We start from the raw sequence: 14,716 nt of genomic DNA, 5'->3' as shown, positions 1-14,716 counted from the left end.
ACAATTTCAGAAGCACATGTCTTTGTAATGGACTGTGCCATCCCCACGGCCTCCACAATGGATCAGTGCACACAGACAGACGCGAATCAGATAGGTGTCTGGTACACCATGTTTAAAAACATTTTTTGTTGTTGCTACTGCTCGACTAAAGAAATCTCAGTCGACTAAATAATCGACCAGTCGACTAAATGGATTCAGCCCTACAGTACACTGTTAGAAAAAAGGTGTTATCTAGAACCTAAAGGGTTCTTTAGCATAGGAGAACCCTTTGAGGAACCATTTTTGGTTCCAGGTATTACTTTTTCCACAGAGGGTTCTATATGGAACCCAAAAGAGTTCTACCTGGAACCAAAAATAATTATCCTATGGGGACAGACTTTTTTTCTAAGCGTGTACAGTAGTGAGGGTTAGGGTTTACTGTAGAGAGCAGCTACAGGCAGAAACAGGGACAGCCACACACAGCAGACATGCAGTCCAGTTACAGCCATAGAAACAAAGCAGATAGAACAGACACCATTCCCAAACCTGCTATTAGAATGGATTAGAAATGGGAAGACCCTATTCAACTCAGCAGTTGGTACAATACTTAGAATCTAGACAAGGGATTCTATTTCTACACCACTGATCTAGTTCAGGTTCTGTTTCTACATACAGTGGCTTGCGAAAGTATTCACCCCCCTTGGCATTTTTCCTATTTTGTTGCCTTACAACCTGGAATTTTTGGGGGATAATTGGGGGAGCTTGTATCATTTGATTTACACAACATGCCTACCACTTTGATAATGCAAAATATTTTTTATTGTGAAACAAACAAGAAATAAGACAAAAAAACATAAAACTTGAGTGTGCATAACTATTCACCCCCCCAAAGTCATTCCTTTGTAGAGTCACCTTTTGCAGTAATTACAGCTGCAAGTCTCTTGGAGTATATCTCTATACGCTTGGCACATCTAGCCACTGGGATTTTTGCCCATTCCTCAAGGCAAAACCGCTCCAGCTCCTTTAAGTTGGATGGGTTCCGCTGGTGTACAGCAATCTTTAAGTCATACCACAAATTCTCAATTGGATTGAGGTCTGGGCTTTGACTAGGCCATTCCAAGACATGAAATGTTTTCCCTTAAACCACTCGCGTGTTACTTTAGTAGTATGCTTCAGGTCATTGTCCTGCTGGAAGGTGAACCTCCGTCCCAGTCTCAAATCTCTGGAAGACTGAAACAGGTTTCCCTCAAGAATTTCCCTGTATTTAGCACCCTCCATCATTCCTTAAATTCTGACCAGTTTCCTAGTTCCTGTCGATGAAAAACATCCCCACAGCATGATGCTGCCACCACCATGCTTCACTGTGGGGATGGTGTTCTCGGGGTGATGAGAGGTGTTGGGTTTGCTCTAGACATAGAGTTTTCCTTGATGGCCAAAGTCCCCCACATGGGGAGTCTCCCACATGCCTTTTGGCGAACACCAAACATGTTTGCTTATTGTTTTTGGCCACTCTTCCGTAAAGCCCAGCTCTGTGGAGTGTACAGCTTAAAGTGGTCCAATGGACAGATACTCCAATCCCCTCTGTGGAGCTTTGCAGCTCCTTCAGGGTTATCTTTGGTCTCTTTGTTGCTTCTCTGATTAATTCCCTCCTTGCCAGGTCCATGAGTTTTGGTGGGCGGCCCTCTCTTGGCAGATTTGTTGTGGTGCCATATTCTTTCCATTTTTTAATAATGGATTTAATGGTGCTCCGTGGGATGTTCAAAGTTTCGGATATTTTCTTATAACCCAACCCTGATCTGTACTTCTCCACAACTTTGTCCCTGACCTGTTTGGAGAGCTCCTTGGTCTTCATGGTGCCGCTTACTTGGTGGAGCCCCTTGCTTAGTGGTGTTGCAGACTCTGGGGCCTTTCAGAACAGGTGTATATATGCTGAGATCATGTGACAGATCATGTGACACTTAGATTGCACACAAGTGGACTTTATATAAATCATTATGTGACTTCTGAAGGTAATTGGTTGCACCAGATCTTATTTAGGGGTTTCATAGCAAAGGGGTGAATACATATGCACGCACCACTTTTCCGTTTTTATTTTAATTCGATTTTTTGAAACACGTTATTTTCTTCATTTCACTTCACCAATTTGGGCTATTTTGTGTATGTCCATTACATGAAATCCAAATAAAAATCAATTTAAATTATAGGTTGTAATGCAACAAAATAGGAAAAATGCCAAAGGGGGTGAATACTTCTGCAAGGCACTGTATCTAGTCAAGCGGATCTATTTCTACGTCCCTTAGCTAGTTCAGGTTTCTATGTCTTTGTGTCAGGACTCATTCTATGGGGTGTGTTTCTAAGTGTTCACACAGGATTGGTTCTATGGTCTATGGTTCTACATTGTTTTTCTGTTGTTCGCTGGTCTATCTGTTGTGTTTCTAGGTCTGTGTTCTGGCAGAGTCCTGGCAGACAGACAGTACCTCTATGCTTCAGAGCTGGGCTGAGGGGGTGACTGACACACGTCTTCAGTAGGAGAGCTGTCTGCTGTACCGCTAAACCAGGAAACACACAGACAGACAGACAGCAGAGAGGTTAGTACAGACAGAGAGGGAGAGAGATGAACAGGGACGGAATGAGAAGGAAAAAAAGAGAAGAGCGAAAGAGAAAGAGAGGAGAGAGAAGTTAACAAATCACTCTGGCGTATTTAGTGTGAGGGTGAGAGTTAGAACAACGTCAAGTCCAAGTCCTTTAGGAAGACAAGACAGCCCTGTGATCAGTAGCTAGACTGAGTCCCGTACTGCAGAAGGGCAAAGGGTGTGTGTAGGTTGGAGGTTATAAAGAGGTTATAAAGAGAAGCAGAGCTGAAGATGCTTTGATAGGATGCAGATTATGTCCTGTGAATTGTAATACAGGAGCCAGAGCTTCTAACCTTTACCCTTTAACCCAGGGTTAAAGGCCCAATAGGAGCAGGATCCCGAGTGCCTGGTCTTCATCCCCAAACACGTTATAACAAAATCTGCCAATGATGTATTGGTGTGTGTATGTGTATGTGTATGTAGTTTGTGTGTGTGCAGTTTGTGTGTGTGTGTGTGTGTGTCTGTGTGTGTGTATAGGTTGTGTGTATGAGTGTCTTACCCGCTCTGCCAGTTGAGGATGTGTTGTGGGCTGCAGGGGGGTATGGGGGTGGCAGCCTGTTCACTGGAGGGAGTCACACTCCTCTGGCTGTGAGGGGAAGCTGCTATACAGAGAGACACACAGTTATACACAGTTACACACAGTTATACACACACACACGCACAAAGACAAAGGTCGGTGGTCAGGGGCTGCGGAATCCCAGCTATGCCTCAGATAGGGGGCTTAAAGTGGGGGTGTGACCATTGTGACAAACAGGCTCCTTTAGTTCAGGGATCGCTTTACGCACACTCTCCTTAACAGAGGCCCCTCTCCTTCACACACAGGCCTTGTTGGCACAGTAGGCAGCACATCAGTCTCATAATCTGAATGTAAATAATAGGAAATGTAACATCTATCCTTAACACTGCCTGAGCAAACCCAGTCAAAACTCCAAACTTAGCTTTGAACATAAACTTTGTCTGTGTAACCTAATGTAGCTGGTGTAAAATTTAAAAAAAAACTGTCGGGAGAGGGTCTCTGCTATTCAACCAATCCAGAAAAAGTGGTAGAGGAGTTCACATTGTTCACATCCAAAAGCGGAAGTCGTGTTGTTGCGACCCCGCTGAGGGTGATGAGTGTGTGGTGTGTTGTCACCCACCTGGCGATCCCTTGGCGAGCGTCCCCACCCTGTTGCCTCGTCCGTGTCCCAGAGTGCCTTGCAACGAGCCGCTGTCTGACGCATTGGAGCCACAGTGACTCCTCTCCTTTAGACTGCCCGATGAGCGCTGGTACCAACACCTCAGCTCGTCCGACACCACCGCCCTCCCCCCTCCTCCCCCCTCTCGCCCCAGTGAGGGAGTCCGTACAATCTGGGAGCGGGACGGGGTGAGTCTGCCACTCCCCTCTCCCCCCTCCTCACCCCCCCAGGTCTCCTTGTAGAGCCCCCCGGCTGTGTAGGAGCTGGAGGTTTTGAACTGGGCCTTGACGCTGTAGTGGCCCTCCTGGTCACTCTCCAGGCTGCGCACCACCACCGGGTTGGGGCTGCCCTCTACGTACAGGGGGTACTCTTTAATCCGGTACTGGGACGAGGGCTGGCTCTGGCTGTGGAGGTACACCCCGTGCTGCCCTGACCCAGTCCCTGCTCCCCCCGTACCACCGCCCCCTGATCCGTTCTTGGCTGCAAGGTTGGGCATGGAGCCAGAGTTAGAGGAACCAAGGTGACCTGCAGACCTGCAGAGAGAGAGGATATACACATTAAACATAGAATATGTCACAGAGATCCTCCAAGGATTGCTGAACAAGTCCAAAGTAAATGCCTGGACACACCCAGCTCTGCTGTACTAACCTGTGCCTCTGCCTCTGTCTCTGCCTGGCTTTGGAGGGGGAGTCCTCTCCCAGGGTGGAGTAGTTAGGGTTGGAGCCCGGAGCTACCCCAGGGTAGTAGTGTTCTGAGCTGCTCTGGGAAGTACAGGACGAACAGTCATCCAGCGGGTCCGAGCCGTTGGAGCTGCGTGTCCCTGGGGCCAGGAAGAAGTCAGGGCTGCCCAGGGCTCCCAGGGTGTCGGTGTGAGTGTGTGTGTCGGGGTCAGAGGCCAGTAGCTTGCCCTGAGATTCCAGGCTGGAGCTGCGGTTCCTAAAGTGCTGAACCAGACTGTGCAGACGGGTGGGACTGATGTCCACAGACCTGGTGAAAGGAGGGAGAGATGGAGGGAGGGAGATAGAGAGAGAGATTTTCCAGTATAGTTGAGGCTTTGACCTAGTGAGGTGACCGTAGTGTGGCAGTTGTCTGAAGGTTATTCCAAAGTTATCTAGCGGTTACCTGGTGGAGTGTACATATTGAGGGGTCCTGGTCCTCAGGTCAGGGGTAGAGGGCATGCTGGACTGGGCGCTCAAGTGAGGAAGGCTCCTGATGGGGCTACTCTGCAGAGAGTTACTGCCTCCTGCCTCCCCACAAGTACCAGAGCTGGGGAACCGCCTGTGACTGGCCAGGGAGAGAGAGAGCACTTAGAAAACATTAACATTACTATTGCTATTTTCTAATCATTCTACTATCGTTAAACCAAATATCACATGCCCCATGCCCCCAGTATAGATCTATCATCATGGCAACAGAGTTGACCTCTCACCTGGAGTGTGAGGAGCGTTTTTTTACCCTCTCGTAGGGTTCGTCCAGCGAGGACTCGCTCCACATCTTGGGTTTGATGGGGGACTTGTCGTATTCGGAGCGAGAGTAGTGCAGGTGTCTAAGGCCTTCTAGGGACTGGGGAGGAGGGGGCCGGCTGTGGGAGGGAGGCCGGGGAGGGAGGCCCTTTTGTGGAGATGCTGCCGGAGAGAAGGTCGGGGTCCCTGTCACCTGGGGGTCGTCTGAAGAGAGAGAGAGAAAGAGGGAAGGAGGGATTGGTTAGATTGAACACTGATTAGACCCCATGAGAAGGTTGATGATGACACCTTTAGATTTATTCCACTGTGAGGTTCACAGAGAGAGAGAGAGGTAAACATCCCGTCGTCTAGGACCAGAGAGAGAGAGAGAGAGAGAGAGAGAGAGAGAGAGAGAGAGAGAGAGAGAGAGAGAGAGACAGAGACAGAGACAGAGAGAGACAGAGAGAGACAGAGAGAGACAGAGAGACAGAGAGAGACAGAGACAGAGACACAGAGAGAGACAGAGACAGAGACACAGAGAGAGACAGAGACAGAGACACAGAGAGAGACAGAGACAGAGACACAGAGAGAGACAGAGACAGAGACACAGAGAGAGACAGAGACAGAGACACAGAGAGAGACAGAGACAGAGACACAGAGAGAGACAGAGACAGAGAGAGAGGGAGAGAGAGGGAGAGAGAGGTAGAGAGAGGGAGAGACAGAGAGAGACAGAGAGAGACAGAGACAGAGACACAGAGAGAGACAGAGACAGAGAGAGAGGGAGAGAGAGGGAGAGAGAGGGAGAGACAGAGAGAGACAGAGAGAGACAGAGACAGAGACAGAAAGAGGGAGAGAGACAGAGAGACAGAAAGAGACAGGGAGAGAGACAGAGAGAGGGAGAAAGGGAGAGAGAGACAGAGAGACAGAGAATAGGGAGAGAGAGAGAGAGAGAGAGACAGAGAGAGAGAGAGAGAGAGAGAGAGAGAGAATGAGAGAGAATATTTGGAACCAAGGACTGATCACCCCAATCCACAAAAGTGGAGACAAATTTGACCCCAATAACAACCGTGGAATATGTGTCAACAGTAACCTTGGGAAAATACTTTGCATTATCATTAACAGCAGACTCGTACATTTCCTCAATGAAAACAATGTACTGAGCAAATGTCAAATTGGCTTTTTACCAAATAACAGACCATGTATTCACCCTACACACCCTAATTGGCAACCAAACAAACCAAAACAAAGGCAAAGTCTTCTCATGCTTTGTTGATTTCAAAAAAGCCTTCGACTCAATTTGGCATGAGGGTCTGCTTTTCAAATTGATGGAAAGTGGTGTTAGGGGTAAAACATACGACATTATAAAATCCATGTACACAAACAACAAGTGTGCGGTTAAAATTGACAAAACACACACACATTTCTTCACACAGGGTCGTGGGGTGAGACAGGGATGCAGCTGAAGCCCCACCCTCTTCAACATATATATCAACGAATTGGCGCGGGCACTAGAACAGTCTGCAGCACCCGGCCTCACCCTACTAGAATCCGAAGTCAAATGTCTACTGTTTGCTGATGATCTGGTGCTTCTGTCACCAACCAAGGAGGGCCTAGAGCAGCACCTAGATCTTCTGCACAGATTCTGTCAGACCTGGGCCCTGACAGTAAATCTCAGTAAGACCAAAATAATGGTGTTCCAAAAAAGGTCCAGTCGCCAGGACCACAAATTCCATCTAGACACTGTTGCCCTAGAGCACACAAAAAACTATACCAGTTGTACATTGTTACAACACTGTATATATATAATGTGACATTTGTAATGTCTTTATTGTTTTGAAACTTCTGTGAGTGTAATGTTTACTGTTAATTTTTATTGTTTATTTCACTTTTGTATATTATCTACCTCACTTGCTTTGGCAATGTTAACACATGTTTCCCAAGCCAATAAAGCCCATTGAATTGAATTGAATTGAGAGAGAGGGAGAGAGAGAGGGAGAGAGGGAGAGAGAGAGAGAGAGAGAGGGAGAGAGGGAGAGAGAGAGAGAGTGGGAGAGAGGGAGAGAGAGAGAGAGAGAGAGAGAGAGAGAGAGAGAGAGAGGGAGAGAGAGAGAGAGAGAGAGAGAGAGAGAGAGAGAGAGAGAGAGAGAGAGAGAGAGAGGGAGAGAGGGAGAGAGGGGAGAGAGGGAGAGAGAGAGAGAGAGAGAGAGAGAGAGAGAGAGAGAGAGAGGGAGAGAGGGAGAGAGGGAGAGAGAGAGAGGGAGAGAGAGAGAGAGAGAGAGAGAGAGAGAGAGAGAGAGAGAGAGAGAGAGGGAGAGAGGGAGAGAGGGAGAGAGAGAGAGAGAGAGAGAGAGAGAGAGAGAGAGGTAAACATACCGTCATCAAGGACCAGAGCGTCTGACAGAGAGCTGTCCTCTGAGCCGATGTTGGCCTCTGTGGTAGAGAACAGAGGAAAACACTCTTACTATGGCATTGGTTGGGGTTAGGTAGGTGTGTTTAAATGAATGTTTATGAGCACTTCTTGCCGTGTGTGTGTGTGTCTGTGTGAGTGCGTTTGAGTGTGTGTGTATGGTGTATGTGAATTTTTGATGTTGTGTATGTGTGCCTGGTCTCACCCTGTTTGTTACGCGCTGTGGTTCGTATAAGCGATTCTCTCAGCATGTGTGTAGTCTCACCCTCTATGATAAGCGAAGCGCGTTGCGTGGGTTTCTTCCCAGAGCGGACACGGTGTTCGTTGATGGCGTTCTCTATCTCCTGGAGTTTCCTCAGTGCGTTCAGGTACGACGTCTTCCTCTGTTTCCTCAGCTTCTTACTGCTCACGTGCGGATCGCCGGCCAACCGCCTCGCAGCCTCTGTGATCTGTGATTGGATGGCAAACTCCCTCTCTAGACGCTCTAGCTCTTCCTCCTGGTAAAAGGGAGAGAGAGAGAGAGAGAGAGAGAGAGAGAGAGAGATGCAAGGGTTAGAAATTGTGACACACAACTGTGTGCACAAAGAGAAACAAACACACACAAGCTATCACACACTCAGACATGAGTAACTCCCGTCCACGTCCACCAGTAGTAACCTAAAGCATGTTCCCAGGCCTGGAAAAACCCAATGAGGAAATTATATATCTTCCTTCCTCCCCCTTTCTTTCCTAGTCCTGTATCGTCTCCCTTGAGAACCCCTAAAACACCCCCAGCTCCCCCTAACCCTCACCTCAAAAACCCCATCTATTCCCCCCTAACCCTCACCTCACCTCAGAAACCCCCCATACTCCCCCCTAACCCTCACCTCACCTCAGACCCCCCCACTCCCCCCTAACCCTCACCACACCTCACAAAAACACCCCCCCCCCTACTCCCCCATAACCCCTACCTCAACTCAGAACCCCCCCCCTAACCTTCACCACACCTCAGAAGAAAAAAAAATTACTCCCCCCTAACCCTCATCTCACCTCAGAACCCCCCGCACTCCCCCCCTAACCCTCACCTCACCCCAGACCCCCCCCCCCACTCCCCCCTAACCCTCACCTCAGACCCCCCCACTCTCCCCTAACCCTCACCACACCGCAGACCCCCCCACTCCCCCCTAACCCTCACCACACCTCAGAAAAACAACCCCCCCTACTCCCCCATAACCCTTACCTCAGCTCAGAACCACCCCTATTCCCCCCTAACCCTCACCTCACCTCAGACCCCCCCCATCCCCCCTAACCCTCACCTCAGAAATCCCCCCCTATTCCCCCCTAACCCTCACCTCAGACCTCCCCCCCCTAACCCTCACCTCAGAAATCCCCCCTATTCCCCCCTAACCCTCACCTCTCCCCTCAGACCCCCCCTACTCCCCCATAACCCTCAGCTCAGAACCCCCCCCTAACCCTCACCGCAGAAAAAAAACTACTCCCCCCTAACCCTCACCTCACCTCAGAACCCCCCCATACTCCCCCCTAACCCTCACCTCAGACCCCCCCCCACTCCCCCCCTAACCCTCACCTCAGAAAAACATGCCCCTACTCCCCCCTAAACCCTCACCTCACCTCAGAAAAACACACCCTACTCCCCCCCAACCCCCACCTCACCCCAGAAAAACATGCCCCTACTCCCCCCTAACCCTCACCTCACCTCAGAAAAACACACCCTACTCCCCCCTAACCCTCACCCCCAGAACCCCCCCCCCACTCCCCCCCTAACCCTCACCTCAGACCCCCCCACTCTCCCCTAACCCCTCACCACACCGCAGACCCCCCCACTCCCCCCTAACCCTCACCACACTTCAGAAACCAACCCCCCCCTACTCCCCCATAACCCTTACCTCAGCTCAGAACCCCCCCTATTCCCCCCTAACCCTCACCTCACCTCAGACCCCCCCCACCCCCCCTAACCCTCACCTCAGAAACCCCCCCTATTCCCCCCTAACCCTCACCTCAGACCTCCCCCCCTAACCCTCACCTCAGAAATCCCCCCCTATTCCCCCCTAACCCTCACCTCTCCCCTCAGACCCCCCCTACTCCCCCATAACCCTCACCTCAGCTCAGAACCCCCCCCCCTAACCCTCACCTCAGAAAAAAAAACTACTCCCCCCTAACCCTCACCTCACCTCAGAACCCCCCCCATACTCCCCCCCTAACCCTCACTTCAGACCCCCCCCACTCCCCCCTAACCCTCACCTCACAAAAACACACCCTACTCCCCCCTAACCCTCACCTCACCCCAGAAAAACACACCCTACTCCCCCCTAACCCTCACCTCAGAAAAACACACCCTACTCCCCCCTAACCCTCACCTCACCCCAGAAAAACACACCCTACTCCCCCCTAACCCTCACCTCACCCCAGAAAAACACACCCTACTCCCCCCTAACGCTCGATCTCACCTCATATAAACCCCCCCTACTCCCGCCTAACCCTCACCTCACCTCAGAAAAACACACCCTACTCCCCCCTAACCCTCACCTGACCCCAGAAAAACACACCCTACTCCCCCCTAACCCTCACCTCACCCCAGAAAAACACACCCTACTCCCCCCTAACCCTCACCTCACTCCAGAAAAACACACCCTACTCCCCCCTAACCCTCACCTCACCCCAGAAAAACACACCCTACTCCCCCCTAACCCTCACCTCACCCCAGAGAAACACACCCTACTCCCCCCTAACCCTCACCTCACTCCAGAAAAACACCCCCCCCCCCCCCCCCCCCCCCCCCCCCCTGACCCTCACCTCAGAAAACCAGAACAGTAGACCTGTTTCACACACTTCCCTTAGGAGAGACAGTGGTGATGTATTGAGTTAGAGAGAGAGAGAGAGAGAGAGAGAGACAGTGGTGATGTATTGAGTTAGAGAGAGAGAGACAGTGGTGATGTATTGAGTTAGAGAGAGAGAGACAGTGGTGATGTATTGAGTTAGAGAGAGAGAGAGACAGTGGTGATGTATTAAGTTAGAGAGAGAGAGAGACAGTGGTGATGTATTGAGTTAGAGAGAGAGAGAGACAGTGGTGATGTATTGAGTTAGAGAGAGAGAGAGAGACAGTGGTGATGTATTGAGTTAGAGAGAGAGAGAGAGACAGTGGTGATGTATTGAGTTAGAGAGAGAGCGAGAGAGAGAGAGACAGTGGTGATGTATTGAGTTAGAGAGAGAGAGAGAGAGAGAGAGAGAGAGAGACAGTGGTGATGTATTGAGTTAGAGAGAGAGAGAGAGAGAGAGAGAGAGACAGTGGTGATGTATTGAGTTAGGTCAACATCTCCCAAGAATACCTAGTGAGAGGAATCCCTCTCACTAACAATCTCTACATCCCACTGCCAGAATGACCTCTGTGTGTGTGTGTGTGTGTGTGTGTGTGTGTGTGTGTGTGTGTGTGTGTGTGTGTGTGTGTGTTCTGAGGTAACAAGGTTTGACTAGTGTAAAATCTGAGACATCTTTCTGCTTGCCTGGCGGTTTCCTAATACTTTACCACTGGATCAGTTTCAATGCATACAATCCAAGACACACACACACACACACACGCGCGCACGCATGCGTGCACACAAACACATGTACGCTCACTTGCACACACTTTCTTTCTCTCCCACTATAACCGCTTCCTGTGGTAAGGAACAGACAGGCTATTTTTAGTCAGCCCTGTAGCAGTGGAAAATATATTACGGCACAAATAGAAGAACAGTAAGAAAGAGGAATTGAGGATGACTTCAAACCAGATCTAAGAAGTTTCAGACAGCTGGTTTAGTCACTGCCCCACTTACTTTTCTGCTTCAACCAATCATCTAGGATCAGTTCTCCATCCCCAAGTCTTAACCAGATCTATTAAATCACTCCAGGATCATGAGGAAGTGTATCTATACTGGGAGACAAATACAACTCCTCCCATTTACTTGAACTGAACGGAACCACTGGAAACAGTTGGCTCTCATGTGGACTTAGGGAAGTACCAGTTTGAGTGTATTCTCTGACCTCTCTTTTCGGCTTGATCTTGTGTTCGTCCAGTTTGAAGGCAGGGCCAATCTTCCTCCTGACTGTCGGAGGCTCCTCCCCTGGATCTAATGGATACTCCTTAGGAAGCTTCCCTGTCAACTCCTAGAGATAAGAGGGACAGAAATACATTATATTGATCATTAATCATTGATGTGTGTGTGTCTGTGTGAGTGAGTGTGAGTGAGTGTGTGTGAGTGTACATGTAGTGTATGTTTGTGTCTTTGTTTGTGTGTGTGTTCGTGCGTGCATGTGTGTGTGTGTCTTACCGCCTCTCTGATACAGATGTTCTTGAGGTCCTCTAGTCTCTGTTTGAGTGTCTCTTCCAGAGCCTCCTGCCTGGCCCTCAGTGCTGCCAGCATGTCTTTCTTAGCTGTCTGAGAACTGTCCGACTCCTGGGAACCTTCACACACAGATCAGAGATGCAGTCAGAACACAAAGAAGTTCGCACTAAACATGGACCAGAGCGTAGAACCCTGTCAGAAACAAGCTTACTGTAACGTTACTGTGTGGAGCACACATATACATACACCCAAATACAGCACTGACAACATTGGATCCCAACACAATGGCATTTTCTGACCCAGACCTCCAGAGAGACAGAGAGAAACAAGGACAGGGTGAAGGACGGGGGATTGGCGAAGGCACCTGCCGACAACTCAGGATGTTTACCGGGAAGTGAGTGGAACGCTTCGATAAGGAGGTCTAAGACTGTGTGTGGTGGGGAGGGTGTGTGCATGTGTATGTGTGTGAGCGGGATGGGGCAGCCGAGGACACAGTCTGTGACGCACATTCTCCAACCCTGCAGGCACAACATCGTGCCAGCCTCTCCCTCCCCATCAAACACACACACACACACACACACACACACACACACACACACACACACACACACACACACACACACACACACACACACACACACACACACACACACACACACACACACACACACACACACACACACACACACACACACACTCCCTGTCACTGCTCAAATACACTAACAACAGTCACCCTGTGGTTCAACGTTCACCCTGTGACCAAACACCATTGTGGACGACATACTGGAGTAAACACTATTTTATAATAATGATAAACAGCTATACTAATCTTCGTATGAACTATGTTAGAGCAGGGCTGAACTCCAGGAGGAAAGTTAGCCACCCCTGGTCTAGGGTCGGGAGCTAAGATGTGAGCCAGTACTGCCACACTGACTGCACTGGTCCAGGGTCAGGAGCTAAGATGTGAGCCAGTACTGCCACACTGACTGCACTGGGTTAGGGTTAGGGATGGATGTGTCATCAGATGGAAGTCTACAGATGCTACTGTACCTGTAGACTTCTAGTCATTGCGCTAATGCTGGTAAGGATTGGCTTGAGAATCTACTTCTAACTTCCTTCATATTGCATGTAGAGACATAAACATGGTATCCACGAGTTTATCTGACTCTGGGGAAGTAGAAAAAAAACGCCAGAACTGCCAGAATTACGCAGCATCCCTTTAATGCACACACACACACGCAAGCACATGCACACGCACACATTCACTTCCGTGAGGAAAGAGAGTAGTGATGTATTGAGTTGGGTCAACATCTCCCAAGACTACTTAAGCCTGGAGGAATCCCTCTCACTAACAATCTCTACATCCCACTGCCAGAATAACCTGTGTGTGTGTGTGTGTGTGTGTGTGTGTGTGTGTGTGTGTGTGTGTGTGTGTGTGTGTGTGTGTGTGTGTGTGTGCGTGTTCTGAGGTAACAAGGTTTGACTAGTGTAAAATCTGAGACATCTTTCTGCTTGCCTGGCGGTTTCCTAATACTTTACCACTGGACCAGTTTCAATGCATACAATCCAAGACACACACACACACACACGCACGCATGCGTGCACACAAACACATGTACACTGGCTTGGAGACGAGGGTGAGAGCGAGAACAGACTGTGTGAGTAGGAATATGTAAGTAACTGAGTGTGTTTATGAGATTGTGTGTGTGTGTGTGTGTGTGTGTGTGTGTGTGTGTGTGTGTGTGTGTGTGTGTGTGTGTGTGTGTGTGTGTGTGTGTGTGTGTGTGTGTGTGTGTGTGTGTGCAAGACACAAAGTGAGGAAGAGAGGCAGATCCAGAGAAACATGGGACAGGAGAAATAGCACACATCCACACACATGCACGTGCAAACACACACATACACACACAAATGTACTCAAAATGTATAATATTATGAATTTGGTTAGGAATATCGTTGGATCAAAGAAAGGCTTTCTGTGTGGCTTAATTTCCTGTTACAAAAGGAATACGTTACATTGTGACAACCAACCCCATACTATGTGACTTCCAACGCCGCGATGGGGTTGGTTGTCACAAGTAGAACGAGTGTGTTTGATGGCTAATAACCATGTTTGATATGAGGATAAAAAGCACCCCCATCTCAACCAAAGACCTTGGTCTTTCTCCTGATATTGACAAGAGTCTTGTAAGATATACTGGTGCTGAGAAATAAACACAAGAGTAAAAAGTGTGACAACCAACCCTGGTCTCCCTTAATTGATTTCATAAGGTGTCAGCTGTGTGTGGAAATAGCTGACCTTGCACATACATGCACACACACACACACAGTTGGCAGTATGTGTGTACCGCTCTTTTCTCTCTCACTCTAAACTACTAGCACTAGCACTTTCACTAAACATTAGTTGATCTTGCCTGTGCCTTTCACACTTCCACAATGTTGGTGGAAACGGCATTTGGGAAAACATCAAGGGTTTCTGTCCTGAAGTTTAAAGGTAGATTCACAGCCCTGTCCTCTCTAACTCGGTTCCCACGGACCCCTGCCCTGGCCTAGATAGGGGATGAAGGGGGGTGGGGGGGGGGGGGGGGGGGATTACCACTGTCTCCTCTCACAGATCTCTTTCTAACCACATGACCTCCCTCTACACAGAGAGGCATTGTCCAAGAGACCAGGACAAAGCTGCCCACCCTCCATTACATCCCTCTCTTCTCCTCTCTTCCATCTACCCCCCTCTCCTCTACCACACTACATATAGAGGCCA

General features: G+C 49.3%; 1 protein-coding gene across 11 annotated transcripts in view; it reads right to left on the bottom strand.

The window, feature by feature from the left end:
- Positions 1–938: 938 nt before the first annotated feature.
- LOC129862424 (FERM domain-containing protein 4A-like) overlaps positions 939–14,716 on the bottom strand; it is a 225,350-nt gene continuing 211,572 nt past the window's right edge. For 6 of the 11 annotated variants that reach the window (XM_055934099.1, XM_055934102.1, XM_055934104.1 and 3 more), the window contains exons 15-24: positions 11,944–12,077; positions 11,657–11,779; positions 7,842–8,133; positions 7,603–7,659; positions 5,217–5,454; positions 4,910–5,071; positions 4,436–4,774; positions 3,749–4,320; positions 3,112–3,214; positions 940–2,528 (exon numbers count right to left, since the gene is read on the bottom strand). In XM_055934099.1, the coding sequence (XP_055790074.1) occupies positions 2,459–2,528; positions 3,112–3,214; positions 3,749–4,320; positions 4,436–4,774; positions 4,910–5,071; positions 5,217–5,454; positions 7,603–7,659; positions 7,842–8,133; positions 11,657–11,779; positions 11,944–12,077 (2,090 nt within the window). In that variant the 3' untranslated portion in view covers positions 940–2,458. Of the gene's footprint in view, positions 2,529–3,111; positions 3,215–3,748; positions 4,321–4,435; positions 4,775–4,909; positions 5,072–5,216; positions 5,455–7,602; positions 7,660–7,841; positions 8,134–11,656; positions 11,780–11,943; positions 12,078–14,716 lie in introns of all 11 variants that reach the window. The other 5 variants (XM_055934103.1, XM_055934101.1, XM_055934108.1 and 2 more) reach the window with 5 other exon arrangements.

The sequence above is a fragment of the Salvelinus fontinalis genome, chromosome 9, assembly GCF_029448725.1.
Source record: "Salvelinus fontinalis isolate EN_2023a chromosome 9, ASM2944872v1, whole genome shotgun sequence".
Taxonomy (NCBI): domain Eukaryota; kingdom Metazoa; phylum Chordata; class Actinopteri; order Salmoniformes; family Salmonidae; genus Salvelinus; species Salvelinus fontinalis.
This window is presented reverse-complemented; position numbering and strand designations above follow the sequence as displayed.